We start from the raw sequence: 27,425 nt of genomic DNA on the forward strand, positions 1-27,425 counted from the left end.
TGTATGTTTAAGTTATATAGGATCGATTATGTGAATCCTGTTTTAATCTCATATTTATTATTAAATTATGAGTGTTTAAATCATTTTTTATTATTTTTATTTAACATTTTTAGTTTATCTCTTAAACCCTTCAATTTAACAAACAATGCCCATCAATGACCCCTTATTATATTTTTGAAAAATATGTATATAATTAATAAAATTTTGAATAATTTCGTTTTATACTACCCAAAAAAAAAACACCAAATTAAATTCCATTTGAGTTTACAAGCTAACTTTTATATGAATGAGAACGAACCAACTCCATCGAACAAAGATAACAACAATAGGACAACTGACGTAAAAGGGAAGAGATAAATATCTAAAAGTAAGTAAGTTGGGAGAGGGAGAGGAAGAGGAGGAGAGAAGGAGAAAAATAAGAAGAAGAAAAGAAAACTTTACCGATTAAATGAAGCCAGAAAGTAGCCAACCCCAAGACTGACTTCTCCCTTCCGTGAAACCTACATTTTTCACACACACCAAGACAAAATCTTACGGCCAAGATGAACCTAAACTGGACCCCACCACTTCCATTATGTGGAAGGTCGGTCCCTTGCACTCATTTTCACATGATGATGACAACCACATGACATGCACAGGAACCATACCTTCTCCCCCCCCCCCCCCAGTCGATCCACTCTAATCCCCTATCCAACCCACATTGAAAACAACCCAACAGAGACATCAACTTCATCAACTTGATGAAACCCATATAACTTCTATCTCAATGAGAATCCTACCACATACAACACAACACACATTAATTTGTTCTGATACACGTGGCCCTTCAATCCATTGATCGGGACCGTTCAAATTCATGTGGGCCCTCAATGTAATAGTAGAATTGTTTTGCATTGTAATGAGGCATGTTCATGATCATGTGCATCAAGTGCCCATGCAAGTTGCTTACCCACAAATCCAACGGCTTTCATTTATGCATGAGTTGGCGGGCCATGCCTAGCCATGTCAAATTGGCCTAGCTAGTAGTGTATACAGTCTATTGATAATGATTGACCTCAGGTCCATATATCCATAACAGTGTACTAAGGTGGAGAAGAATAGCAAGAAGAAGAAGAAGAAGAGACAGAGAACTAGGCCTTCTGCTACAATTGTAGAACACCCCCATGACCACTACCGTGGAGCAAGCTTCTCTGAACTACCGGCGGAGAGATGAACCAGCAGCTGACTTCAATTTAAGAGAATGGGCTCACAAGGCTCGTGTCAGCAGAGAGAACACCAATTCAAGAAGGTTTTCTGCTTCGAATATCAGAAGCTTCAGAGAGGAAGCAAGGTCATTCAGATCAAACGCGACCATCTCTAGCACTGCTTCTTCTCCTGGTTACACTTTAAGAGGTATTATTAATTGCTTGTTTAACTTAGCTTGATTCCATATATATATATATATATATATATATATATATATATATATATAGCATTTGATCAAACGCTTCCTTCTCTCAATTTCTATCGTCATTTCTCCACAGATGAGATTGACCCAGCTACTTACTCGTTCACCACTGCTCTCAAAGGTAAGATTAAACTTCAACGGTGAAGGTGACGATCGATTGGTCTAAATTAATCGCTTTTGCCGTCGATGAACCCGGTGGCTCTTCTTCTTCTTCATGCAGCTTTGCAGATGAGATCGGGTTACAGTTGGGAATGTTTATCACCAGATGGGTTTGCTTTGAACTCCAAATGGAATGATGCAGAGAAGTATATCTGCAACCCACTTTCAGGAGAAGTCCCAATGGAGTGTTTGTCTGCAAAAACACTCAGTGGAAGGTCTATCCCAACTTTAACAAGCAGAGCTACAATGTCAGGACCTCTTGTTTACTCTCATGCACGCCATATCCAAACAAAGCCTACCATAGCAGAGGATGACCATATTGAACCTGCAATTCAAGGTCCAAACCGCTAGCTTATTCTCATTTTTTTCTCGTTTGCAGTTGCATGCATTAATTGCTGTGAGCGAGTTGCTTGAATTAATAAACTTAATAATTTTCTTGTTCTTGGGATTGCAGAGAAGAAAGTTGAGTATTCAACTAGGGATGTGGGCATTCAAAGTACACCACCTGATCTTAGCTCAAGCAGTCCAAGCCCGGCTTCAACCCCTCCAATCAAAGAGAGATCATTAAAGCGTTGTGAAGTTGAAGGTGGAGAGTCACCCAACAACTGCGGTACAAAACTGAAACCTGAGGAAGAGGTATGTCCATGAAAACTACACGCATGGCATGAAGTTGTCTTTGTTCATCGGTTTACGATGAATACTAAATTTGTATCTTAGTAAACTGGGGTTGATAATCTTTCTTTTCTGAAGCCAAACTCATTGATGATCTTTCAAAGATTTTAACTCAATCAGAAGTTTATTCAATGAAGAGTGAAAGAAAGAAAAATCATAATATTTCTTTTTTGTCCTTTTTTTCCTTGGAGGGAGGGCATCAAACTGCAGGTTAAGTACTCATAGATCAGTTAAGGGTCTCTGGTTCTGGTACAAGCATGTTCACATGCTCATCCATGTGGACCATCATCCAATTGGAAGATACTCTAGCCCAGAGAATAGAGATCATCCTCATTGTTCTTTAGTAACTTCCCTATTGCAAATATATGGACCCCATTAATGGCAAAAAAGCTCATCAGTGTGGACCACCCATCCCAAAACCAAAGCCCACTATATTTTGGGCAATCTTGATTCTCCAATCAGGAGCCTCTCCACCAGATCCTCAAAATTTTATGATGATCAATTTGGATAAATTTCGAATGTTGGGTTGGAACCTGGATTGGTCACTATCACCATTGCTGCAATTTGGACAAATTTCAAAAACACCCAATTAAATGCTGCCATTTGGACACCTGGGCCCCAGCCATCTAATGGGATCTAGGCCAAACACATGGCACATTTACATTACAAAATCAGCAATAAGTCTAGATATTACTCCATGGATGGACCATCAGGCCCATCACGTAGTACCCACCCATCAACAATCCTGATTGTTTTGACAAAATGGACCATCTTTCACATGGGTTTTTACTAGTATGTTCGACATTACCTTTCAGTTTCTAGATGTTACCTTTAGATCAAAGAATCAGAATCCCCTGTTGGCGTTGCTTGGGCCAAGGCCCACCAAAGGAATATCCTGACACTTGAGTATTCAAGAGCGGATGTACCAACCAGGTCCCTTCCAAAAGACAGCTAAGTGATTGTTCACCGGGAGTGGTAGATATAGTGTGGGTCCATTGGACAAAAGATGTCAAAGGAACAGTTGTAATTTTCAGTTGTCAACCAAGCCAAAACAAAGACCCAGATACCATGTGGGTCCAATGTTTGGGGGAAGGGGGTAAATAAAATAAAACCCATTTAGGGTTTTGGTTGTATTTTATTGTTTTCATGAATAGGAGCAGCCCAACCATGCTAATACTCTCATTGAACTTTCCACATATATATGCATGAGTAAGCACAAGTAATTGAATTCTATGTAAGAAAAAAAAAAAAAAAGGCATCATATTACATCTCTGACACTAACATGGGTAAGAATGGTGCAGATTGAAGAAGGGAGGGAGAAGAAAGAGAAAGAGAAAGAGGAGGAAACAAGAGAGGAAGCAGAGACAAGGACAGAGGAGCAGATGTACAAGTGCAGGCAAAGTGGGTGCTTATCGTGGACGAGCTTGTGGATGGGAAAAAGGCAGAGAGGAAAGCAAATCAGGCCGAGATGGCAGGTTTTGTTTGGAAGGAGGAATATATCTAAAAAGTAAGGAGTTAAAGATGGAAAGGAGTTGGGGGAAGAGAAGAAAAGATTGGAGAGATTCCCCCTCTCTTTTTGGCAGGGATATGCGAAATTGCCAAGGGAGGAGGAGTGAGTGAGTGAGTTATAGAGAAATTAAGGGCAATCAAGCAAGGGCAGAGTAGGGTGGTATCCTTGTTTCTGTTTGGTTAAGCGTTGTAATGTTTTATTCTTGCTTTGATGCAAAGGCTGACAGCTTAGGTTCACGTGCAAACAAACCAAAACTCTCTCTCTCTCTGTCTCTCTCCAAAGCTCAGAAGTGTCATTTAAAGTTCTGGTTTCTGAATATAAGCTCCAAATTAAAGCTGTTATATTGAAAAGTTTCACTGGTCGTTTACCCCAAAAACAGTTCCGTGGTAAAAGAGACTGAGAGGGGGAAAAGGAAAAGAAAAATGGAGTCATCATTGATCCATGCAGATGATGAGTGCACAATTTGCTAAAGAAAGTGTCTGTGGGTGTGTGAGGGTTCGTACGACACACTTTACTTCCAAAATGGGTTCTACCTTCTAACGACTAATCACTGCTCATCTTACCTGTATTCCAGGACCGTAACTTGGACCATAAGCTACTTTGTTCAAACCATTTCAATTTGTGTAATTTGACTTTGGTCTTAGAGCAGAGAGAGAGATGCCCAACTTGCATATTCATATTCAGTGGTTCCTTCAAGTGTTAGTGTTGTTCTGTTCCTACCCAAAATTGGCATTAGATAGATATATCTAAATTTGTGATAGAACTCTTTTTTTAATTTTAAACATTCACAAGCAGGCATCTAGGATCATTTTTCAACAAGAGTTTTGGTTGTTCATAGAAAATTTTATTAGGGCTGCTCCTGCTCTGCAAAATAGTATCCATATTTTCAGCCACTTCACCTTGCAGGGGCTCATATTCCATGTTTTACAGTAATCACTATCATATGTCACCTTAGACATTGCACTGTCAAGTGAAGTCACCCTTTGTTCTATTGCTAACACTATCATCATGTCACCTTCAGTGGATGCAAACATGTCACCCCTTTAATTTGTATGCATCATTGAAATATTCAGTCACTTCTAACATCGAAATCAATCCAATAAAATGTTTATAATTAGACCAAATTTTGATCAGTCCCAATTTCAAAGTGATCTTTGTCTTGTCCTAGTAGGGACTTGTTATCAAATCCCACCTCCATGAATCATGAGCATTGAGGGTTGGGGAGATCCCCCAGGTTGTTTATTAAAAAAAATAAAGGTCGATTAAGTGAATAGATTGCAAAGGTATTTTAGTAAAATAAAAACTATAGGAGGCATTCTATTAAATGACCCAAAATTAAGTCTAATTCGATCCAAAATTGACAATATTACATAACTTGCAAATAGCCCCTTAACCATTTAACATGCCTAAGGAGTAAGGTTTTGTGGTAGGGATGAACATTATTCGGTTAAAAGTTAAACCCAAAAAAAAAAACAAATAAAATTTTTCAGTTTCAGTTTTTCGATTTGGTTAATTTGGTTTTAGGAAATTTCGATTTGGTTTTTTTTTGAGTATTTTAGTAATCAGTTTTCCATTTTCATAATTGAAAATTCAGTTTTAACCAAAATAGCTTTAGACCAAATAGAAATTTTTTTAACCTAATAAAGCAAATGCTCACCCCTACTTTGTGGTGTTTGTGAACTCCCATGCATATTTTGAAGGTTTAGATGTTACGGACCAACTGCCAGAAATGATACCGCTAAGAACCAGCTCAGTATTGTTCTTATGCCATGTTTGCTTTTGGGAAGTTATTTACTCGGGAAAGTGCATTTATCCATGTTCTTTTATTTCCCAAGTAAATAAGATAATGATCACTTTAGCCAGAAAATTTCATTTTAAAATGGTCAATTTTGTCATGTCCAAGTGTTAGCAACTTTTTCTCCAAGTGGAAAAATTATTTATTCACCTGGGAGATGGGTATCACTTACCTAGGGAAAAAAGTTTTTCATGGACCCCACATAAATCTGAAAAGAGAACATGGGTATCTTGGTCAATGGGAACCAAAATCCCATTACCCAACTTTCCCCCGTCTCAAAATTCAAAAGACGAATAGGCCTTAAACCCAATGTTTTGAAAACTGACCCAGAGGTTGAACCATTTTTGCCTCTAAGTCGTGGGTCACTAGTTCGACCGTTCGGGTTGAACAGGTCAGACCGTGCCACATCAGCCATATAGAAATTTAAAGATATACATAAACATGTATTTTATGAATAAATAATGTAAAATTATATTCTACATATAATATATGTATTATTTTATATTTAATTTATGTTTTTTAATTCAATTTTAATTTTTTTATTTATAAAAAATATTAAAAATTGTAATTTGAGACTAAAAAATGAGTTTTTTGACGAAAATAATAGGACAAGTCACACTTATGGACACATATGTCTTGAAAAATTACTCAACGATCCAACCGTCTGATTCAAACAATTTTTAACCTTTCTCTGAGTTTTACTCAAACCGAACTTAAAATCTTGACTGAATGATAATTTGATGAGCAGTTCAACCGGCCGGGTCAACAACATTCCTTATACTAATTCCATATTATATATTTAACAGTGGGGTTATAAAAGTACATTAACCAGGCTGACCCGGTGTGTGAATCAAAGTCATACTAGACCAACTTTTCATCATTTTCATAAAGTGCTGAAATATTTTAGAATAATAATTAGAAGATAAAATGTGCAAGGGAAACAAAAAAGTTGTAAAATAGGAAAGAAAAAGAAAAACATTATAAATATAAACCTAATACATCCATCTGCTACAACCAAACCAATTCAATTTCCTTGTATTAGAAAAGTGAATGTCATGACTCTCCAAGTTGCCAAGAAGAATGTAATCACTCCCACTCCCACATCTTTTCAACACCGGCATGGTAATGCACCGCAAGGTGTAAATATGAAATTTCAAAAGAGCATTAGATAAATGTGACGGGTGGGAAAGAACAAGGGAAAAAATCCAAGCCATAGGCTTACAAAAATGGCTTTTTTTTGCCACGTGGCTCAAGTGTAAAATCCAAAACTAAAAGCTGGTCTCATCTTAGACTGGTGAAACATGTGGACACCTTTTGGTCAGCCACCTCAGCCATGATGTGTACTGATATTCCAAGTCCCAACTTCGTTTTGTCTACAAGTACGACCAAGCATGCATGCAGCATGCCTGATTGGAATTCTAAAAATAAAGAAAGGAAAGGAAGCTGGCACATGGGGGGACCAATCCACGGTGAGGATTCAGTGGTGTACAAAGCTGATGTGAAGGGTCCTACACACAGAATCACATCAGTGATGTGAAGCTGCAGCTGTTAGACATACACAAGTCATAACACCTACCACTAATACAGCATCACGTGGTACAGGTACTTTCACTTAGCTCTTCTTCTTCCTTCTCCTCCTCCTCCTCCTTTACATAACATGGTCATTTCCCTTCCAACATATTTTACCAGGTGGTCCTGTTGCTGTTGTTGGGTCGGACAACATTCACCTCATCAGCAGGTCCTATTCAATACTGATGCTGTGATGCGATGCCTCCTTTGTGTTGTGCAATTTGCACAAACTCTCACATCCATTCATTCCATAGACCATAGGGAGGTAGCTGGGACTGGGAGTGGAGGGGTCGTCCCTGCAAGAGATGACAGACAGCACCACCACCTACATTGGAAAAAATACTGGCCCAGTTGGGCGGTTCCCAGGGCCACTGTTTATTTGGTTGGGTGCCTTAAATTGAGAGTCTTTACTAGTGCTGGCAGGCCCCAAGTGGAGAGAACCGTCTTCCCACAGCCCTGCCTTGTAGTCTGATTGATATTCATGTACCCATCACTGCACTGAGTGAGATAGTCCGATTGTGTAGCTAGAGGTCTAGGTGGTGTCATGTGTCAATCACCACATAAGACAAGAACTTGTGCCACTCAGAGAGAGAGAGAGAGGACATCTGATTAGCCATTTCACCTTTTGTGATTGCAATCTGATAGGAAATTTGGTTGCATGGGAGTTTCCAGTTTTCACTGCTGCTTTCGTAGCTGGTACATGGCCAAATTCCTGGAGCTAAGGGAGGGCGGCCAATGGGGCAATGGCCAAAGCAACTGGGTTTCTGTTGGGTTTTGCTCAGGCCCAGCGTGGGAACATGGTATTGAACAGGGACCAACCTGACCAAGAAATGGGGGAGTCTATTGGTGGGCTGGGTTGGGTTCAAGGTTGGGGGGACCTTAGGAACGAATTTCACAAACACAATTATTAGACATATCGCATATGTAATGTAACCTGTGCAAGTTCATTTGGACCTTGGACCAACCTGGTCCAGGCCTAACCTAAGAGTTGGACCTGAAGACAGCATTAGGCCCAGCCCAATATGAGGGCCCGTGATAGCCACCCCCACCCCAACTATAATATAATTTATAAAAGTCAACATACAAATTGTTCAATACACACACAGGACAGGAGGATAATCCCACAATACCATACATACTACCATGTCTGGAAAATATGTAGCCTCTTGAGTATTGAGCCAACAAATTTGAGGCTAGAGGCTAGATATATACACAAATCTAGTATTAATAACATGTCGCATATCAGAAATCACAACCAATGCTGCTCTGCAAAACTTCTGATCAGCATTGTAAAAACACCCAACCAAATCCAAATGTACCTGTTACTACAAGTATCAACTCCACCATCACACTGAACGAATTTAGCATCATTATTTAAGGCCTCCCTAACCCAATTAACTGAGTGCTTAACATTGTTAAAAAGAATATCATTAAAAGGAACAAAAGCAAAACAAATGTATAGTTGATTCAGGTTCTTGTTGACAACAAAGGACACAAGTCATCAATCTCAATACCCCCTAAGAATCAAATCCTGTTTAACTAAGACAAAGTTCCTGCAAATTCTCCACAAGAACAACTTGAACCTAGGGGGGAAGGGAACATGCAATTTCCACACCTTCCTAATTAGATTCCTCACCCTCCTCCAACGTCGTATACTTTGTATCCAAATGAATTTTCCATCAACAGCTTGGTGGAGTTAGGTTGGTCTGAAGAATAAAGAGAATCCATATCATTCTTGTTAAGCCCTCCATGTGTAATGGCAATCATAAACTTTTGTTTTTGAAAACAAAAATGAACCAGATAAGTGTTTTGAGCGTTTGGTAAGAGTTGCTTTTAAAAACACGAACTAGAGACAAAAATGCTTTTAGCCCCAAAATTTTAAATTGTAGGTCTGTTTTAGGGCTTTGAAAGCACAAACCCTGAGGCCTGATGCTTATCCAAATACAGCTACTTTTAATCCTGAAGTTCATTGCAGTTGACTGTAACTACAATCAAACATGTTAAAAGCTTGAGTGGAAGAATCTCTCTGCCTGGGTGGCAAATTACTCGATCTCACCAAACTCGTTCTCTCGGCTCGAACAATCCTTCATAGCTTGGCTTTTGAAAGTGCATTTTGGGTTCAGATGCAAACCCAACGCTTATCATTTCCTTAAGTTAATATAAATCAGCAGTGAGTTTTCCATTTGGAAGATTTTAATTTATATAATAAGATGAAACTGGTAGAAAATTCCGTCTGCATTTAATATGGAATCTGGATCTACCAAAAACAGAATGTGATTCAATTAGGCCAATGTTTTGAATGAAGCTCAAAATAGTGAAAACACATAAAATGTGCAGGATAACAATGTGATATGACTTGTACACAGCTTAGCAGCAGGTTCCAACATCCATATATACATTTGGAGATTTGTATCCGCAAAATCTGGAGGCCCATTTGGTGTAGGGCAAGCTGTTAGCACTAGTGCAACAGTTGAAGCATAGCAGTAGCTTAGTCCCCTATCCCTCTTCTTCACTGTCTGCTCCAAAACAACACGTAGTAATGTTACTTTTGAGTGTCAGATACACATTAAACCAATAATTAGATTCTAAAATCATAATATCAACCCCCCAGGTCAACAGTATATGACAACCACCTTTTCTCTGTGACCGAATACTTGACCACAAGGAATTAATTCCACAATATCAGTGAAAATAACTATGCACTCAAAAAAAATTGCCTTCTACAATTCTATTGTCCTTCATACTGGTAGCACAACTATCACCCATACTGCTGTTAAACCTATATTCTCCTCGTTTTGGCCTCTATCAGCCACACCTATGTTTTGAATATAAATAGCTTTTACTTCCTGGTGATGTTCAAAACTTCAAATAGGCAAGTAATACACGTGAATTACTTAAAATATAAGGACTGAATAAGTACTGTTAAATAGCCACATTGTGAAGGAAATGACTATGCAGTACCTGCAATCACAAGAGATGGCAAATCATCTGAACTGTCATGCTTTGGCTTAGCTTCATCACTGCCACTTGGAAATACATCAGGAACCTTCCTCATCCTGAGCCTTTTCCTTCTACATTCCAAAAATTGGCAAAAAAGAAAAGGAAAAAGTACTCAGCCTTCCTGTTGCCTTTTTAACATAGAAGGAATCAATGTTATCCACAATAACTGAATGATGTATAAGAATAAATACAATGAAAAATATACTACAATTTATTGTTTGCTAGTGGAAATTTGAAAGGTCATCATAATGCATGAGTTTTGCTAACAGCAGTAGGTGAGAAAACTTGGAATAGAAAATACATCGCAAACAAGTTACCTCGCACCTCTTCAAGAAAGTAGTTTTGGCATCATAAACACTAACTTGACCCTAGCATAAACCATTATTGGATCATGAAGGGTCCTTGCAAACTTGTCAAGTTGAAGACTTAATGTACACCTTATCATAGGATTTACACAAAACCCATAACATAATATCATTGAACAAAAATTTCAAGGGGAAAAACAAGTCAAAACGAAAGTAGACAACAGTGGCAGAGCAACGTCATAAGGTGGGGAGTCCCCCCCAAAAAAATTTTTTTTTAAATGTTAGTTACAGCCAGTGTTTTAAAAGCTCAAGGGCCAATTTGCACCCGAGGCACAAGGTGAGTTGCACGCCTTTTTAAGAAAGGCGCAAAATTACAAAAAAAAAAGGTAAAAAGTCAAAAAACAAGTCAAAAAATTCCAAAAAATGCCAATTTTTTTTAAATGCAATAATTTTAAAAAATATTAAACATAATGTTAATAAAAATATAAACTTAAATTTTAAAATAAATGATTTAAAAAACCTATTATCTAAAATTAAAATACATAAACATAATATGTAAAGTATATTTAAATGAAAATTTAAAAATAAAAGCAAACAAATAAAGCATTTTCAAGCATGTAAAACCCACAATCTCTTTTTTTCCTTAATTGCATTGCTTCAAATAGTTAATGTGATGTAAAACATATTGCGGTCTTGATTCTATGCGCCTTTGTATCACACCCCTTGAGGCAAGCTCGAACAAGACTATGTTAGGGTTTGAAATTCTTATTTCTCACATAAAAAATAATGATTTTATAACTTTCATTGCCTTTTAAGAAGATATTTTATTGCAATGAATGAATGAACATAAGCAAATAGGGGGTTTTCGAAGCTCCGGAAACCCTAACATAGACTTGTTTGGACTTGCCTTGAGGGGCGTGGTCAGGGATCCGGGGGCAGAGCCCCCGGCCCAGCCGTTAGACTCAATAAAAGCAAAAAGTGCAAAATTTTAAAAAGGTGCACGCATGGGCTAAGGCACATCAGGCGCATGCCAAGGACCTAGGTGAGGCGCATACCCCAAAATGCGCCTCGCCTGTGCACCTAGGCACGCCTTTTAAAACACTGGTTACAGCCTTACAAGGGAACCAAGGACTGAGCTACCATACTACTACAGCACAACCATACAGCTCATTTTCATGGAAATATGGGAGTAATCGATCACAAATATGAGATAACCATCCAAATAAATTGTCATTAACAGCATATAAATACAAGAATATGTGCAATGCACTTCTACACAGAAGATTTAATTATTAACTAATTTTTACAACATTATTCCTGATTATAGCTAGAACAAACAGAAAACCTCAAGTGTATCTGAAATTTAAAAGCCAATAAACTCAACTTATTTGACACTAACAACTAAACTAATAATTGCATTTACCTTACAGAAGAAATATAATTCTCAATCATCTTTGTCCGTTCATCGTCAAAAGTAAACCACTTTTCTTGAGGTGGAGAAGAATCCCAGCTTCCAACATCTGCATATAAAATAAATAAAGATAGAAAGAACAAAGACACAATATTTATCAAAAAAAAGAAAGAACAAAGACAATCCAATCCCCTGAACTACTTCAAAACATTAGCAGAATGCAATTAAAACAGACCTTGTAGTAAAAAGTTTGGCCCATCAGAATAGCTTCTTAATCTCCAAAATGCATGACCATTTTCATCCCTAAGAGTAGGCTCTGTCCTGACAGCGTCTGATCTTTGTTTCTCTGTCAATATATTATAAATAGAAGACTCAATAAATTGCTCTTCAGAGAACCTTTTGTTGGAACTTATGAAGCCCATAGAGATACAATTAAAAACAACCAACAGGAAAAGATGATACAAAAATATTTTGGATAAGAGTAGTATCTAAACAATTTTTACATGGCCAAATTCTTCCTGTTAGATGAGCATGGTGGCTTCGAAATTTGCCACATTCATCAGGATTAATCATCTTCCATTGGGGGCAGGGATGGGGGTAGGGGAAGGGAATGGATTGGCAATCTAATCTTTATTAATTTGAATACTCAAAGTAATTGGTGACTGATGCCATCAAATAAGAGGGTATAACAAGTTGAAACTCTTCATCATCATTTAGCATATAAGCTAAGATGTTATTTTTGCCCTCTTGTATTGAGTTGTTTACTGTCTTACTTAAATTCTTTACTTATCTATGAAGGGGCATTTTTGCAATTGTCCTGTTCCATATAAATAGTAAACAAATGGGCTAAAAAATGTTGAATGAGGGTATCATAGACTCAACCCCTATTCCATTCTATCATGACCAATTTTGAAATGCCAAAAGCATAGATAAACATGCCTGTAGTATAAGAAAGCTCCAATATAATTTTCATTTTGGCATCTTGCTGTTCTTTTCTCTTTTCCTTTCTTTCATTTTCAGATAATGGTGTTTTTTTGGCAATGAAGGAATCTAAACCTTTGACAGCATTAGTGATGAGGGCAGATTTGGCCCTCCAATGACATTGCAACACATGGCACCTCAGAACAACTAGGTGACACCCGGAACCACTCAGACAACAACTTGCCAAGTTGATGGTGTCCAACCTGGCGACTCACGAGACGTGCTCGCCGGGGAATTCAACATGCATATCCAAACACTCCCACGATCCTTGGAAGTTGGCCCACATGCCGAACAATCTAGAACGTGGTCAACATGCATGGCGGTTACCTCCAAGAATCTCAGACCAGTTAGACACGAACCTCACAGAGATCTCGGGGGCAGTACGTGAGCAATGCCTATATAAAGGCACCAACCCCAATGGAAGTAGGCAAGTTCAAGTTCTCAGACTTTGTGATTTTTAGCTCGTAGTCTACTATGAGAGTACTGACTTAAGCATCGGAACAACCTCGCCGGATTAGCCACCCCGGGTCCTCTGACATTTGGTTCCTTACAGGTCTCTAAAGAGACCCGAAGCTCATTAATTCAGCTAGGCACCTCACAGGCAACTCGACACTTGGTCAACTCGCCACCTAGCTTGCCCAACTTGACTTAGCTCAGTAGCCAAAGTTCTCCACTTCGACCTGAGTCACCGACCACTTGGAAGCAGACCAAATGACGAGATACTTAGCCAAAAAATTGATACATAACCAAAAATTGATTCATCAATTAGACTCTCATCAAAGCCTATATTACCCAGGTATGGTAACAATGCATCTGACAATATGTCAGATGAAGAATTTACATTAGAAATTGAAGTATCCAACACAATGTAATACTCTTTTACAGGTATTCAGGCATCAGAACAAGACCAAGTGAAAGACATCTAAGAGCATCATAAAAGTTATTATATCATATGACAAAAAGTGGCATCACACAAAAGTCACCATGATTTTGCAATGCCTGGTCCCTGATCAGTTAGACTCAACAGAAACCTAAACTGAGACTGCAAATCTCATGGCCTGGTAAAGAGCTATCACAAGGCCAGGTGATCATTAGCTCATCCAGAAATAGTACTAATGTAGAAGCACTTGGCTCTAATTTTTGTGGTCAACATTGAGCTTAAGTGGCTGGGATTCTTGAGGTATGAGTCTTGTTATTGTATTTCAACATTGGAAATTTCATTCTTTTATGTTTAAAATCTCTTCAACAAATGTGCATTTTGTCCTCTTATTGGTGAACTTTCTTTTGCTTACAACCATAAAAGGCCAAGCCATGTGTCAGACTACTAAGTAATCATCTGTGATCTGCCCAAACAAATCCCAAGGCTATACCATTGCCATGTATCTAATATCTTCACAACTCCCATATAGGCACATGATGATGCCATCTTTTTTTATCACAAGAGTCAAAGCCTCAGACATGTACAAGTGGATTCCTCCTGCTATCGGTTTCAGTCACTTAACCCTATTGTCTGACTAAGAAACTATATTAGCCTGAGAAGTATTTGTGGTCAACCATTTATCTGTTAAGTGTTAACAGCATATAGTCTGTTGTTTGTCCTCGTTCTTCTGGGTGAGCAAAAACTCACCAACTCCAAAGAGTATAAGTGCATGATTTATCAAGTCTTTTAATTGTTTAGTTTTGAACATGCTGCAGTTCATCATATCAATAATTTCATAGAGACCCCTTGGAAAGACATAAAGATTTTGAGGCTCAGTGCCTATCATTAAAAAAAAATAAAAAGAACAAGTGTTCCACTAGGCTTGATTCAACAGCTGAATTCATCATATCCCCTATACCCTAATGCAAATTAGGAAACAAAAGAACAATGTGAACTTACATGCTTATACACAAAAAATAAATACAGTATTATGTGCAAATACATGTTAAGTCAAAAAAGAAGCCAGCTAGCTCCTTGTCCTTGAACAAAGACATCTTCATAACCTTTCCGATGTGGATGCCCTGTAGTCCCATGCAAAAAACTAAGAGATATTTTTCTTCTGGTAAGGCAAGGAAACAGGAAACACAACTATACAAGTTCCTGCTGCTTACTTGGGTTACACTACACATTCACTAGAAAATTCAATGGTCCTTGCTTCACATATCCATACTCTCTAGTTCTGCTTTCTCTTATTCTGTCATCACCTGATAACACCCCAAAGGCACTGAATAAAGTGGAAGGGCAAAACAGGATTCATACAGCTATACAACTGGGAGAAGGCATTTTTCAGTTCAATTGACAACACCAACATGCTCCATTAATATACAGATTTTTATTTAATGCCTTGTTTAATCATTTGTCCATCTTAGCTTTCAAAATCCTCATTTTCAAGCATCCTATAAAACCTTTTAGTTTGAACCGCATGTTGATTGCAATACACACCTAAGACACATGCACTCTACCCTTTTACTCTAATAGTCTAATATTATTGGAAACATCTTCTATCTCTTTCATGTAATTGACCTAAAATAGCAAAATCGGTTGCTTTTAGTAAACTCTTGGTCCAAATCTAAACTGAATTTTATCCCCATTACTAAATTTAATCCATATAGTATACTTTAATGGAGATTGCTTCAAAATCTACATACTTTAAAGCATTTTTCAAATGCTTAGATTTTCAATTACCCTCCCCCCTCAAAAAAAAAAAAAACTCATCAATCAATACAGTTCATTTGCAAACCACATATACCATCATACATCTTCTGCATCCCTAATTAGCTATGTTCAAATATATAATAAAACATCTGGAAAATACTTAATTGTGAATAACCTCCCTAACCAATCCAAAACCACGATATTCCCTTCAAGGCTCCCTAGCAACATGACCAAGGCTTAAAGGCTTGGGGTTTGTTTGTGGACCACAAAATTGACATCAGGCTCAGATAAGAACGAGGAAAGCAACAGAGCCCAAATTCAATTTGTTGGCCAAGAAGGAACCAACCTCATTGAATGGAGTGAGCTCCCTATAAAGAAAGAGTATCAATTCACTTCAAGTTAGCTTTCCAAACTGAAACAAAGATCCCTACAAGAACCAATGAATGACCAACTCAAGAGAAGTTAGCTCATGACCTCATGTCATGGCAGCCCTTAATGCAACAGGCTGTCAGGCTCAGAATTTACAATACATTTGATTATCAAGCATTAAAAAGAAACTATCCACAAATATATTACGAGAAAGAAAAAGAACTATATGATGACCAAGCACATACTCTTGGATGCCATCTCCATTGCTTCTAGTGTCTCAGAATGAGCTTTTGCTGCTTCAGTTTTTATATTTGCAACAAGATCATCATGCTCAGAAATAGAAAGAGGAGCACCATTTTTTTCAATAATAGCCTTTGCTATCTCATTTTGCAACTTCTGCTTCATGCCTTTCTCCTATTTAACAAGGAAATAAATAGATAAACTTATATTTTAAGAAAAGCACCACTAAGGCCTAGTTCGTTTAGAAAGAGGCCATTTACCTGGGTAAGTGCACTTACCCGGGTAAGTGTTTTCCAGGAAACATTTACCCGGGAAAGTGTATTTACCCATGTTCTTTTTTGTTAAATTTACCTGGGTAAATGAGACCTTTCAACTTCCCCATGTTCTTTTGCCTCACCCACTTTCTCAAGTGGTTAATTTTTCTATGTTTTGTCATTTTTACCCTTGGGTCCAGATCCATGCTTTTTGAATTATATTTTTTAATGGGCATTTGACTTGTTATATTTTGAGCATTTACTCTCCACTTGGAAAACTTTCCCAAGTGGGAGAAGGGTAACACTTTCCCAGGTAAGTGATACCCAAGGGAAAGGGATTTACTGTGGATCTCACCTAAATCTTGAAAAAGAGCATGGGAGAGTTGGTCAATAGGAATCAAAATCCCATTGACCAACTTTCCCCCTTCCAAAATCTGCAAAACGAACAAGGCCTTAAAGGTAAAAATTTAACCACAATTATTATTTACCTTATTTTTTGCAGCAATAACCTTCTCTCTTGCTTCCTTCTCTTTTTCTACAAATTTTGAATTCTGTTCATCAATCCAATTCCTTATTTCTCTGAAATACAACAAAAAAAATCATATATCAAACTCTAAAGAGAGAAGGAGAAATGGAACTGTACAGTCTAGAATGCTATCACTTACGCAGTACCAAGAGTCTCATCACATAGAAAAGTCAAAACCCTCAACTTTTTTGAGGCATCTAGCTTGTCATACCCATCACTACCCCTATCAAAGCAATCTGAAGGAATTTCCTGCACTGTGCACTGGGACTCAGAGATGCATTTCCCAAGAGCTTTCAACCAGGAATTCCCACTGCTTGTTGGACTTAAAAGGGACCTAACAACAAAACAATGCAGGCAGTCAACAGGTAACTCCAGAAAAATAACTAGAAGAAATTGTCCCTCATGCAAAATCACTTAGAAGAAAATGCATACTCTTCTCCTGCATCTTTCAGTATCAAAGATAACAGTTGGATATGGAATCGAACAATTGAAGAATACATTCCTCGACGCCCACTCCTCCCACGCATTAATTCTCTGAGAACTGACTCGGCCTGCCCTTTCTTCATATCAAGAACCTAAAACAAAAAAAAAACACCTCAATTGAAAAACCATAATGAAATAGATAATAGCAAAACACCCAGTCTGTGTTGCTTTACTACATGATTCTAGTTGACAAAACCTACTTGTTAAACCAAGAAAGATAACTCCAAAGTTTTAGCTAAACAACTGGTTCTGAATTAAACATAATTAGTGGCAACATATTCAAAATTCAAAGGAATGCCTTTGCAACTCCACCATAAACTTTAGAATGAACTAGCATGTCATACTTGCTTGTTCAAGTTTCAAAAATCACTCCTCATGTACAAATTTTAATGTCAAAATTCAAGCTCCTCTTCCTTCAAAACCAATACGTGAACACAATTGAAGTGACTCAAGTGTCGAACTAGAAGGTTATAGTCATTAACTTTTTTGAAGATGAAAATTCATTAATAATAATAAAAAGTACAAGAAGATGTGGTGACAAGTTATCACCAACTATTGACAAAATTACATAAAAAAAAAAAAAAACTCAAAAGAATAAAATTCAAAACGTATATCATCAGCTGAAATTCAACGTGCACCATCTCCCGGCCCCATTGCAGAGAAACCTATCCAGCCTCAGTAAGAAAGGAGAATCCTGCCCATTTGACCACGCAAATTTAGAGCCAATAAGCCCCAGTTCTTCCAACTCATTTATCCTTGTAAAGTCCCCAAACTTCCTCATCGCCCCTGACATTCTCCTATCCCTCCCCCTTTCATCTCCCATATCCTCCTTACCACATTGAAATTCCCACCTACCAACCACGGCTTAACCCCTGCATCATGAAACCCTTTCAGATATTACCTTCACAGAATCAATGGTTTGCAATTAAGAACAAATTTACATCAATGAAGATGTAGTTTATAACACAACTATCATTCAAGATGTAATATGATCTACACAAAGCAAGAAGGGAAATATTTGCCAAGTTCTCTGCTTAGAATGAAAAACATTTTCTATTCATTTCAATAGTATCGCATGCAGTGTTTTAGAAATTAGAAGTACAACACGAGAAAAGCACAAGGAACTTTTGGTGCCCATTGTGCAAGATACAAGGTGAGACACAACCTTTTTTAAGCAAAGCACCAAAAAAGTAATATTAATTAAAATGAAAATTTAAATTTAAAAGGAAAACTAAATGTTTTAAAAGGCCTATTGGCTCAAAATAAAATACATAACATAATATAATAAACATGTTCAAAATTAAGTTATAGAAACAAAATCAAGCATAGCATTTAAAGCATATTTAAGCACTCAACAATTCAAGCATGTAAAACCTTCAACATCTTTGTTTTTTCCCAATTGCATTAATTCAAGTAGTTAGCAAACCAAATTTTGTGTTTACCTGTCCAAAAGCTTCACAGAACTCCAGGAATTGCAAGGCATGCCCAACATCCTCAGGAGAAAAATCAATTCCAGCTACTGTTGCCACATCAATGCCATTAGGCAATGGGACATCAGCATCAGAATCATCTTTGTGGATACTTGTACAATTTTTCTTAAGTTTGCGAGATGCTGACAGCGGCTTCTGCTTGGCACTGATATTATCAGCATTTCCACTATCCGGCACTTCTTTCTTATTGCGGGCTGCCAATTTGCCATCTCTTTTATCCGTTTTCTCGTTTTTTGCAATGGGGTCTGAAGGAACCACCTCAGAACCCTGCACCTGAGATTTCTTTTTCTCAGGAGGTTGGCTCTTACCACTCTGATTTGCTGTCTTTACCTCTTTCTTGGTGGGAGTTACAGAGACTTCCTTTGAAATCCGAGACTTCTTAGTGCTCTTCTTCTCTGCAGGGGCACCATCATCCCTAATGACCTCACCCACACTGTCGGTAGCATCATTCTGCAATATTTTTTTCCTCTTGCTCTTCCCATTCTTCTTATCGTCACCATCTGATGTTAAGGGTTTAGGTTGCGAGTTCAAATCAACTTTTCCAGCAAACAAATTTTCCTTCCCCACTTTTTTTGGTGAAGCTGTGACAGTCACCTATCAAAAGCGAGTGCAATTTTATTTAAAAAACGAGCAAAGAAAGCATGAAAAACAGGAAGAAAACCATGTTTACAAACAATACACTCTATGAGTGAATTTGGAATCAGCCAACGTGTGAGATGGAATTACTATCATCCATACCTTGTTTGAAGCATCTTGCTTTTTCGGAGAAGAAACTACATTTTTAAGTATCTTCTCAGCGCCCACGTTTTCTGGGCCTTTGACATGCAGCATTTCCGAAACTGAAGAGAAACCAGTGGCTTTGGCAGTGTGCACGAGGATGCCAGTGGGTTGGTGGCCTCGTTTTTTCCTGCAAAAGCATATGTGTGGATTCATCAATGAATGTTGACATGATAAACAAGAAAATCCAATTTGAGAAACTCAACTTTCGACGATAACAAACAATTACATGCAGAAACTGCAGTTGCAGATTCCTCTACATTTCGGGCATTTCCAATCACCAAGTAAAGCCACCTCTTCTGCCTTCTCTCCATATCTAAACCAAGACCGACAAACTAAGTGAGAAATATATATAAAAATATAGAAAAATAGAACAATAAGTTATAAATTTGCTGATAATTTTACCTGTTCAAGAGGCATTTGTGACAGAACTTAATGGTACAGGGCTTATCGTCTCTCTGATTTTTGCAGGAAGCAACGAAGTCCATAGTCTTTTGCCGACACTGCAATATTCTTTTTCTTTTACTTCTCAAAAACTCATAAAAGAAACAAATTATTTTCCTTAATGAGTATTCCGGGTTTAATTTAATCTGACCTGGTGACAAGTCTTTCCATTCTCAGAATCATAGATTCGACCTCCAACCACACGAAGCCCTGGGGATTTCGCGCGCTTTGATGGTGAAGAACAAGGAGGCTGAGGAACCGACGACTGTTCTTGCGGCTGCTGATCATCACCTGACTGTGCCTTTTTCTTCTTCTTCTTGGCCTCACTCTTGGTAGAGACGATGGGTTTGGAAGCAGAGGTCTGGGACACCGCCATAGTTGAGAGAGAGAGAGGAACAGATTTCAGTTACTTTCGGACTTCCGATTAGTTCGGCTTGGAATTTTCAGTGAGTTTTCATGTCTCTGGATTGGCGGGAGATGGAAAATTGGATTGAAAACGACGAAATTTCAATAAGAACGGAGGGGGTTAATCAAAATTTTTTTGGAAGGTTGTTGAGGCGCGAAGCAACTGTGAAATGGATGGGGCCTCTTTTTGAACTCGGATCCAATCCTCACAAGGCCGTGCATACACCGTGCTCACAGCCACTTGCAGCCGTGAATTGAGAATATCTTTCATTAATAACAACATATAAGTACGGAGATATTCCCTATAAACGGTTGAAATTGGCTGTGAATACTGTACAAGCACCGTCTTACGAGGACTGAATCCGATCTGGCGGCAAAATTTCACTTTTGCCGTTTCGCGCCTTCTGGCGGTTTGTCAATTTAACAGGTGGAAGATGGAATATCCGGTCTTATTTGTATTGCCGTATCGGTCATGGAAGGTATTCCCGAAGGCCAAAGCCGCGGCCCGCGGGACTTGGCTAGGGGTGTATATCGAGTCGAGCCGCCCGCGGCCCGGCACGATAGTCTATGGGCCGTGTCAGGCCCGGCACGACCATGCAGGCCGTGCTGGGCCTGGGGTTTTAGGTCCATGGGCCGGCACGGCCCAGCCCGTAGCCCGGCCCAGTGTGGCTTGGCACAGCCCATATATATTATTTATATATTTATATAATATTATATAAATTATAATTATATAATAATATATAGTATATAATAAATTAAGAAAATAAATATTCTTTTATTTTATTATACTAATTTATTTAATTATTGTATATAAATCAATTTTATACACAAAATTCATATAAAATTCAAATTTTAAGTTTTTTATCATTTTTTTAAAATAAATAGCTTTGGCCTGATGCACAGCCCGATCTAACCCAAGGCTCAGCCCGCGGGCTAGCCCAGTCCACAGCATGGCACGAGCCTGCACTAGCCTGGGTCGTGAGCCATGCCAGGCCAACCCCCAAATTTTTCACTGGGGAGGGCGGCACGGCCCACACACGCCCACAGGTTGTGCCGTGCCAGCCCGACACAGCCCCACTTTACACCTCTAGACTTGGCTTCCTTTTTCCTTAATTCCTTGTTATTTATTATTTTTCTAATCCATAAACAATGAAAAATAAGAAAAAAAATAAAGATCAGATTATAAACCCTTATTCAAGTCAACCACTTATAATTTTGCCACGTGGAAAGTGTGTTACCGGAGGACTCTGCTCCACGTGTTCAGACCACAATGATGAACGGAGGCTATGGAAAACAGTGGAGAGGGATGCAAACGGATGAAATCGGGTTTAGATTCGGGGTCATAACCGAATCTTATCCGATCCGATTAATTTCTGTTGAATTTGAATAAACTGTTAAAAAATGATAAAAACACGAAAAATGATTTATGAACAATAATAAATAGAAATATTTTTTTCAGCCCAACAGGCATCAACATATGGGTTTGAATTTGAGGGCGATGCGATCACGTATTCAATCCACCCTTCCCTAAGACCTTGATAATCGAGATCAATATTGATTAATGGCTCTTTCTTGTAAGCCTGAATAAGGCAAAATTCATCCAAACAAATGCTCGTAATACAACCATGAAGTAACATACACAAATAAGTCATCCGTGCAAAGTGACTAATAAACAAATAAACAGTAAAAAAAAAAAGAAGCAATCGATGATCGGGAGAGAAAATTCATGAATCCTCTAGAGAACGTCAAATAAAATGAGGATACATGCCTCCAATAGAAAGTTGAAATGAAAAAATCTCCCACAAGAATGGAAAACAATTAACAGATATGGTGTAGCTTTAGGGGAGGCCAAGGGTTTCTCCATGAGACAGCGTATGAAAGTGAAACATACAAATAAAAACCCCTCTGAGTTTGCTATCAAACTTCCACAACAAAACACCCCAATCAATCATCAAATCATCCCATTACAAAGCTTTCACACCCAAACATAAGGTATAGCTTGTAATTTGTATAGTGAATCCCATAACGTCCATTTTGGATTCGGAAAATTCACCATCAGGCCTCAACCACACTGCCAACAAACGAGACAACTAAATGCATTGCATTGGTTCGTCAAGAAAACTATGAATCCCTACAAGCATATAAATTCTTAAGCGAGTACCAAGACCAAACAGCATTAAAAATCTAGAGAAACAACCAAACCTTATAGCAGGTGTCCCATGTTCATTCCAATCCCCTATTGAATCCAATATGCAAAATAGTAGGATACTGGATAATACCAGCACCAGCACTCAAGTAACAGTCCTACTCCACCCTCTGAATTAAAGAAAATATACAAAGGCTCGAATAATAGTCCTACACCATCATCTCAATTAGGGGTGAGCATTATTCAGCTAAAATCGAATTATCGATCGAAAATTTTGGTTTCTTTTTTCTTTTTTGGTTTTTGAGAAATTCAGTTCGGTTAATTCGGTTTTGGTTTTCAGATTTAGAAATTTGATTAATCGAAAAAACCAAATTAGCTAAAATTCATTATATAATATATAATATACAATACTTAATATTTAATATATATAATATGCTATATATTTATATATTAATATATTATATATAATCTATTACAATGAAATTAAATTTTATAATATATTATAGGTTATAATATATAATAATAACTAAATTCGGTTTTTAACCGAAATAACCAAAAATTTTGGTTCGGTTATTTCAGTTTTATTGAAAATCGGTTTCAATTTTGGTTTTAAAAAAAAATCAATTTATTCAATTCGATTTTTAACCGAATGCTCACCCCTAATCTCAACCAAAGGAGAGATGTCAAAAAAGAGTCACATTCTGTTCAAGCAATCGGTTCCACTTTACCCCAAACCTGGTTATTAGCCAAAAACTATTGAATCAATCAATGACCTGTTGACTAGGCAATCAACCTATCGATCCATTCAACAGTTTTGGCCGTTTTTTTATTTTTATTGTTAGAACGGACCATCCATTCAAATCGGATGATCGAACTATCGACCTAAAAACCGGTGACAAAAATTATTATATTTCCGGATCATTTTTTAAAACCATGGTGAAAAGAGTTCACTTAACCGATCCAATATAGTGCCCGTTTGGAAGGGTTTCTTGAATGCCGCTTCTTGCATTTCGATGTTGGCTTCACACGGACTTCATGAAAATTGTATTTAGTGAAAATCTGGAAAGCGAATATTAGTGTTCCGAACAAAAGAAATACTACTGTGAATTAAAGCTACTTTAGAGATTGTCCGAAACATAGGTAAGGTGCTCAACGATACAACTCAATCAATGTAACTCACCTCCAATGCAGAAGCCCTCTCAAAAGGATCCAAGTTGGGAACGAGACGCAATAAAACTTGGTTTTGGGGTAAGATTAATATTATAATCTAAAATTTTCAACAGCCAATATCGCTTATGAAAAAAACATTAATGGTCCGTTTGATTTAGGGGACTGAATTAGACTATTCTAATTCTAACTATTTGGTTGAATGGATTTGAATTCCCATTTTTCATTCTAAATGGCATTTCTCGTTTAAGGGAATGGTCATTCCCTCACTCACACTTTGGAACAAGAATCTATTCACAAAGTCCACAACGACAACAGGCGTACCGTGGGATCTAGGTCGGGTATCCCCTTCCTTTTGCACTATGCCGATGAGGCTTTCCTGAATTCATAGGCATCTCTTGCTGGGAGACAAAGACCTGCACGAACTGCGCCCAGCTTCTTATCGATCTTGGCGCGAGGTTCCGGTACTAGGTGTAGGCCACTCCTTTCAAAGTAGTGGAAAAGGACACGCATATGCAGGACTCGCTAACCTGTGTCATTTGGGACTGAAAGGTGTCAACATGGTCATTTGGATCGAAAGACCCATCATACATGTCTAGAGGAGGGAGATTGAAATCCTTTGGCATGGGAACAACAAGGAGTTCTAAAGATAACGGGGAAGAAACCGAGAGGAGGGGGGGAGCTTTCACTTCAGCCGAGCACACCTCCTCCTTTCCTTTGAGCTCGGGAGAGGCTCTGGAAGCGGTTCAGCGAGCTCGCCGGTGCCTTCGCTGCTGCTTTGCTGGTTCGGCGTTGGTGCTCGATGCCTCGGTGTTGCCGAGCTCGATAGGCTCGAACTGCTGGTGATGGCTTTGGACCGAAGGGCCCCGTCTGTAGCCTGCTACTAGGACCTCGAACGGGTTATCCGCCAACGGGAGCTCGAACTACGAAGGTTGTGGTGATACGGGCCTTGTAGGGCGAGAGGCCCTTGACCCGCTCGCAAGCTGCGAGGCGGGTGCCGAGATGGCAGCCGACTTCTCTTTCTTGCCACGGGAAGAGGCGCGGCTCTTGGACTTGGGAGGCTTCTTCCCGACAAGGCCACTCACTCCAGTGGGTTGGTTTGGCCTGCTTCGTGGGCGGGTGCCAAGGTGGAAGCGACATCTGGGCCTGAGGCAGAGAGGGAAAGTGTTGCTGGTACTAGTACTGGGAAACCTGGTGCAGCACTTGCTGTTGGTAGAGTTGAAACTGTTGCATTTGAGCCTGCATAGCCCGCATGCATTGCACTAAGTCCTCCAGTTGGTTCGGGTTGGCCGCTGGGGGCACAACCGAGGGTTCAGTAAAGGTTGCTCCTACAGTAGAAGGGAGCGGAGCAATGGCGGGTGCCACTGTAAGAGGCACATTCAGACTGGGGACTCTGTCCACGGTGAGGGGGACGGTAAACTGTCCAATGCAGATAGTAGGAAGCTGGGGTTGCTCCCCATTAGCGTTCTGACTGTTGTCACGTCCGGCATTGCTGGAAGAAGCCACGAAGAATGCTAAGTTTTTTGGAAGAGAAGTGCTATAAAAGCTTGGAGGAAGGCTTTTAGAAGCGATTCCCACAAACGACACCAAATGATGCGGCACGATCCGGGCACTCCTAACTAGCTGCTGACTGGCTCTTTCTTGGCAACGGACGACACCTGAGAAGATGGAAAAAAGGATTCCCGGGGATTTACCCGGTGGGAATACTCCGAAGCTTAAGTCAGAACATTGGGGATGGAGAAAAAAGAGAGTGCGAAAGCTAAGAGTGTAGGTCGCACTTTTTTACTGTGCTCGAGAGATTAGTTCGTGAGCAAGTAAAGACTCTGGTTGAGAATATGAGAGTGAGGAAGTATTCAAAAGTCTGAGAGAGCTTTTCTCCTTTGCCTCAAGGGCTTTTATAGAGGAATTACTGTCAAATCGGGTGCAACCGCCACTGGGCCCCTGTCGCAGCCATTACCTGCCAGGGCTGCGCAGGTGATCGTTGCAACGTACCCCTTGCTCGGATGAGTGACACGTCTTAAAGGGGGCAGGCACGCCTCCGCCTGCTGAGAGACGTGGGTGCAAACTGTCGAAAGGACAGGGACTGCGCCGTCAGTTAAGAGACGTGGCACAGTCTGATCGGTATGGTTTGTCAAGTATAAGCTTCCTGAGAAACGTCCGCGCTGCTCATTCGCGAGCTACTTTGTAGCGAGCATAGGAATTCGGGGTTACCCTTACTAAGGTTGTTCTCTGGGGTGACTTATTTGCTTAGGGGCTAGAGCGAGCTGGTTTCCCTAGCTCGCGAGATGAAGCAGTGTTGGAGTATCCCCATCGGGGTAGCTCGGGGGACCCGGAGCTCGTGTTGTAGCGAGCTCCTCTTACAGCGAACTATGATATAGCAAGCTGCTTTATGGGCTCGTTACTTAGCCGTGATTAAGCTATGATGCTGAGCTGTTGCCCGTGTTGAGCCAGGTCCACATGTCATCATTTCATAGGTCGTGTCAAATCATCCTCCATCACCATTCAACCAAAAGTGGATGGCATTGACTAATGCCATATTGGTGTCACGTCAGAAAAAAACATTGCCCTAAAAAAATGGGGTCCAGATGTACTAGGCACGTTAGGTAAGAACAATGAGTGAACATGTATTAGCTGTGTGATACATGTCTCAGTTAACGTTCTTTTCACCCAAATAGTTTTGCTCCGTTAGACAAAAATTATCCATTATTTTATTATCTTTGTCAAAATAATAAAAAATAAAAACATTAAAAAATGAACATGTAAACGTGTTGGGAGTTGGGATTCATTTATGTTTTCCTCTTTCATTGTTTTTTATTTTTAATTATTTTGATAAAGATAATAAAATAATTGATCATTTCTATCTAACAGAGCAAAACCGTTTGGATGAAAGGCACATTAACTGGGACACATGTCACACAACTATTATTTGCTCAGTCATTGTACTTACCTAATGTGCCTACTACATCCATACCCAAAAAAATGGCCTCATGTTTGGTTCCATTATTTTAGAGAAAAAAACATTGCCCCAAATCATACCTAGAAAGTTGGGAATGTGTGGTATGAGGAAACTTTAAATTCAATGTTTTCTCAGGTTTCAATGCGTTGCTGCCAACGGTGCAATGACATGGCACCAATGTGGCATTATCTAAAGCATTGGATAATGCAGCACTGATACAAAAAAAAAAAAAAAGTGTTGTTTCCCCATAAAACATCATATGAGGCAGCATTGATGCCCAAAAAAAAAGGGCCATTTTCTGAAAAAGCGGTGCAACAGACCCTCATCCATACATCACCATTTTCTCATAAAATGGCTATTAATCAAGCGCATGGATGCCAAACACCTACTAACATGTGAAATGGTTGATTTGAAATACTTATTGCTTTGCCTTTTAATGAATACAATTATTAAATGACTAGGGATTTATTTGTTTCACAGTCAGAACCAGAGCAATCAGACTAACAATTGAAATCAGCTGGAATGGGACATCATTCCCAAGCAAAGAGAAGGGAATGCCATTTTCTCAAATGGAGGAATGCCATACCACCAGAAATGGGAATGGGATATTCCGTCCAACCAAATAGTTGGAATCAAAACGGCATCTGATTCCAGACCCTTATTCCCACAAGATCAAATCAGCCC

The 27,425-nt window shown here is 39.0% G+C and overlaps 2 protein-coding genes across 2 annotated transcripts; one reads left to right on the forward strand and one right to left on the reverse strand.

Moving 5' to 3' along the window:
• The first annotated feature begins 710 nt into the window (after positions 1-710).
• On the forward strand, positions 711-4,138 carry LOC104603027 (uncharacterized). The gene is made up of 5 exons (XM_010266935.3): positions 711-1,392; positions 1,524-1,568; positions 1,668-1,943; positions 2,061-2,242; positions 3,580-4,138. The coding sequence occupies exons 1-5, from the start codon at positions 1,164-1,166 to the stop codon at positions 3,787-3,789; spliced, it is 942 nt and encodes a 313-aa protein (XP_010265237.1). The 5' UTR covers positions 711-1,163; the 3' UTR covers positions 3,790-4,138.
• A 5,270-nt stretch (positions 4,139-9,408) lies between these two features.
• On the reverse strand, positions 9,409-20,569 carry LOC104603026 (uncharacterized). Its single transcript, XM_010266934.3, has 13 exons — positions 20,219-20,569; positions 20,029-20,126; positions 19,853-19,939; positions 19,585-19,753; positions 18,799-19,440; positions 17,306-17,448; positions 17,013-17,207; positions 16,836-16,926; positions 16,099-16,267; positions 12,104-12,214; positions 11,881-11,977; positions 10,114-10,223; positions 9,409-9,668 (listed from the first exon to the last, which is right to left on the reverse strand). The coding sequence occupies exons 1-13, from the start codon at positions 20,441-20,443 to the stop codon at positions 9,649-9,651; spliced, it is 2,157 nt and encodes a 718-aa protein (XP_010265236.1). The 5' UTR covers positions 20,444-20,569; the 3' UTR covers positions 9,409-9,648.
• Between the last annotated feature and the right edge of the window lie 6,856 nt (positions 20,570-27,425).

The sequence above is a fragment of the Nelumbo nucifera genome, chromosome 4 (assembly GCF_055504915.1).
Source record: "Nelumbo nucifera cultivar China Antique chromosome 4, China Antique-T2T, whole genome shotgun sequence".
In the NCBI taxonomy this organism is placed as follows: domain Eukaryota; kingdom Viridiplantae; phylum Streptophyta; class Magnoliopsida; order Proteales; family Nelumbonaceae; genus Nelumbo; species Nelumbo nucifera.

Bases quoted from the DNA above. Each gene is read 5' to 3' on its own strand.
- LOC104603027 (XM_010266935.3), top strand. From the start codon at position 1,164: ATGACCACTACCGTGGAGCAAGCTTCTCTGAACTACCGGCGGAGAGAT. The intron at 1,944-2,060 runs GTCCAAACCGCT...TTGGGATTGCAG, and splicing joins TATTGAACCTGCAATTCAAG to AGAAGAAAGTTGAGTATTCA. The intron at 2,243-3,579 runs GTATGTCCATGA...AGAATGGTGCAG, and splicing joins AACTGAAACCTGAGGAAGAG to ATTGAAGAAGGGAGGGAGAA.
- LOC104603026 (XM_010266934.3), bottom strand. From the start codon at position 20,443: ATGGCGGTGTCCCAGACCTCTGCTTCCAAACCCATCGTCTCTACCAAG. The intron at 17,208-17,305 runs GTATGCATTTTC...TTTTGTTGTTAG, and splicing joins CTGAAAGATGCAGGAGAAGA to GTCCCTTTTAAGTCCAACAA. The intron at 16,268-16,835 runs GTAAATAATAAT...CTTGTTAAATAG, and splicing joins TTATTGCTGCAAAAAATAAG to GAGAAAGGCATGAAGCAGAA.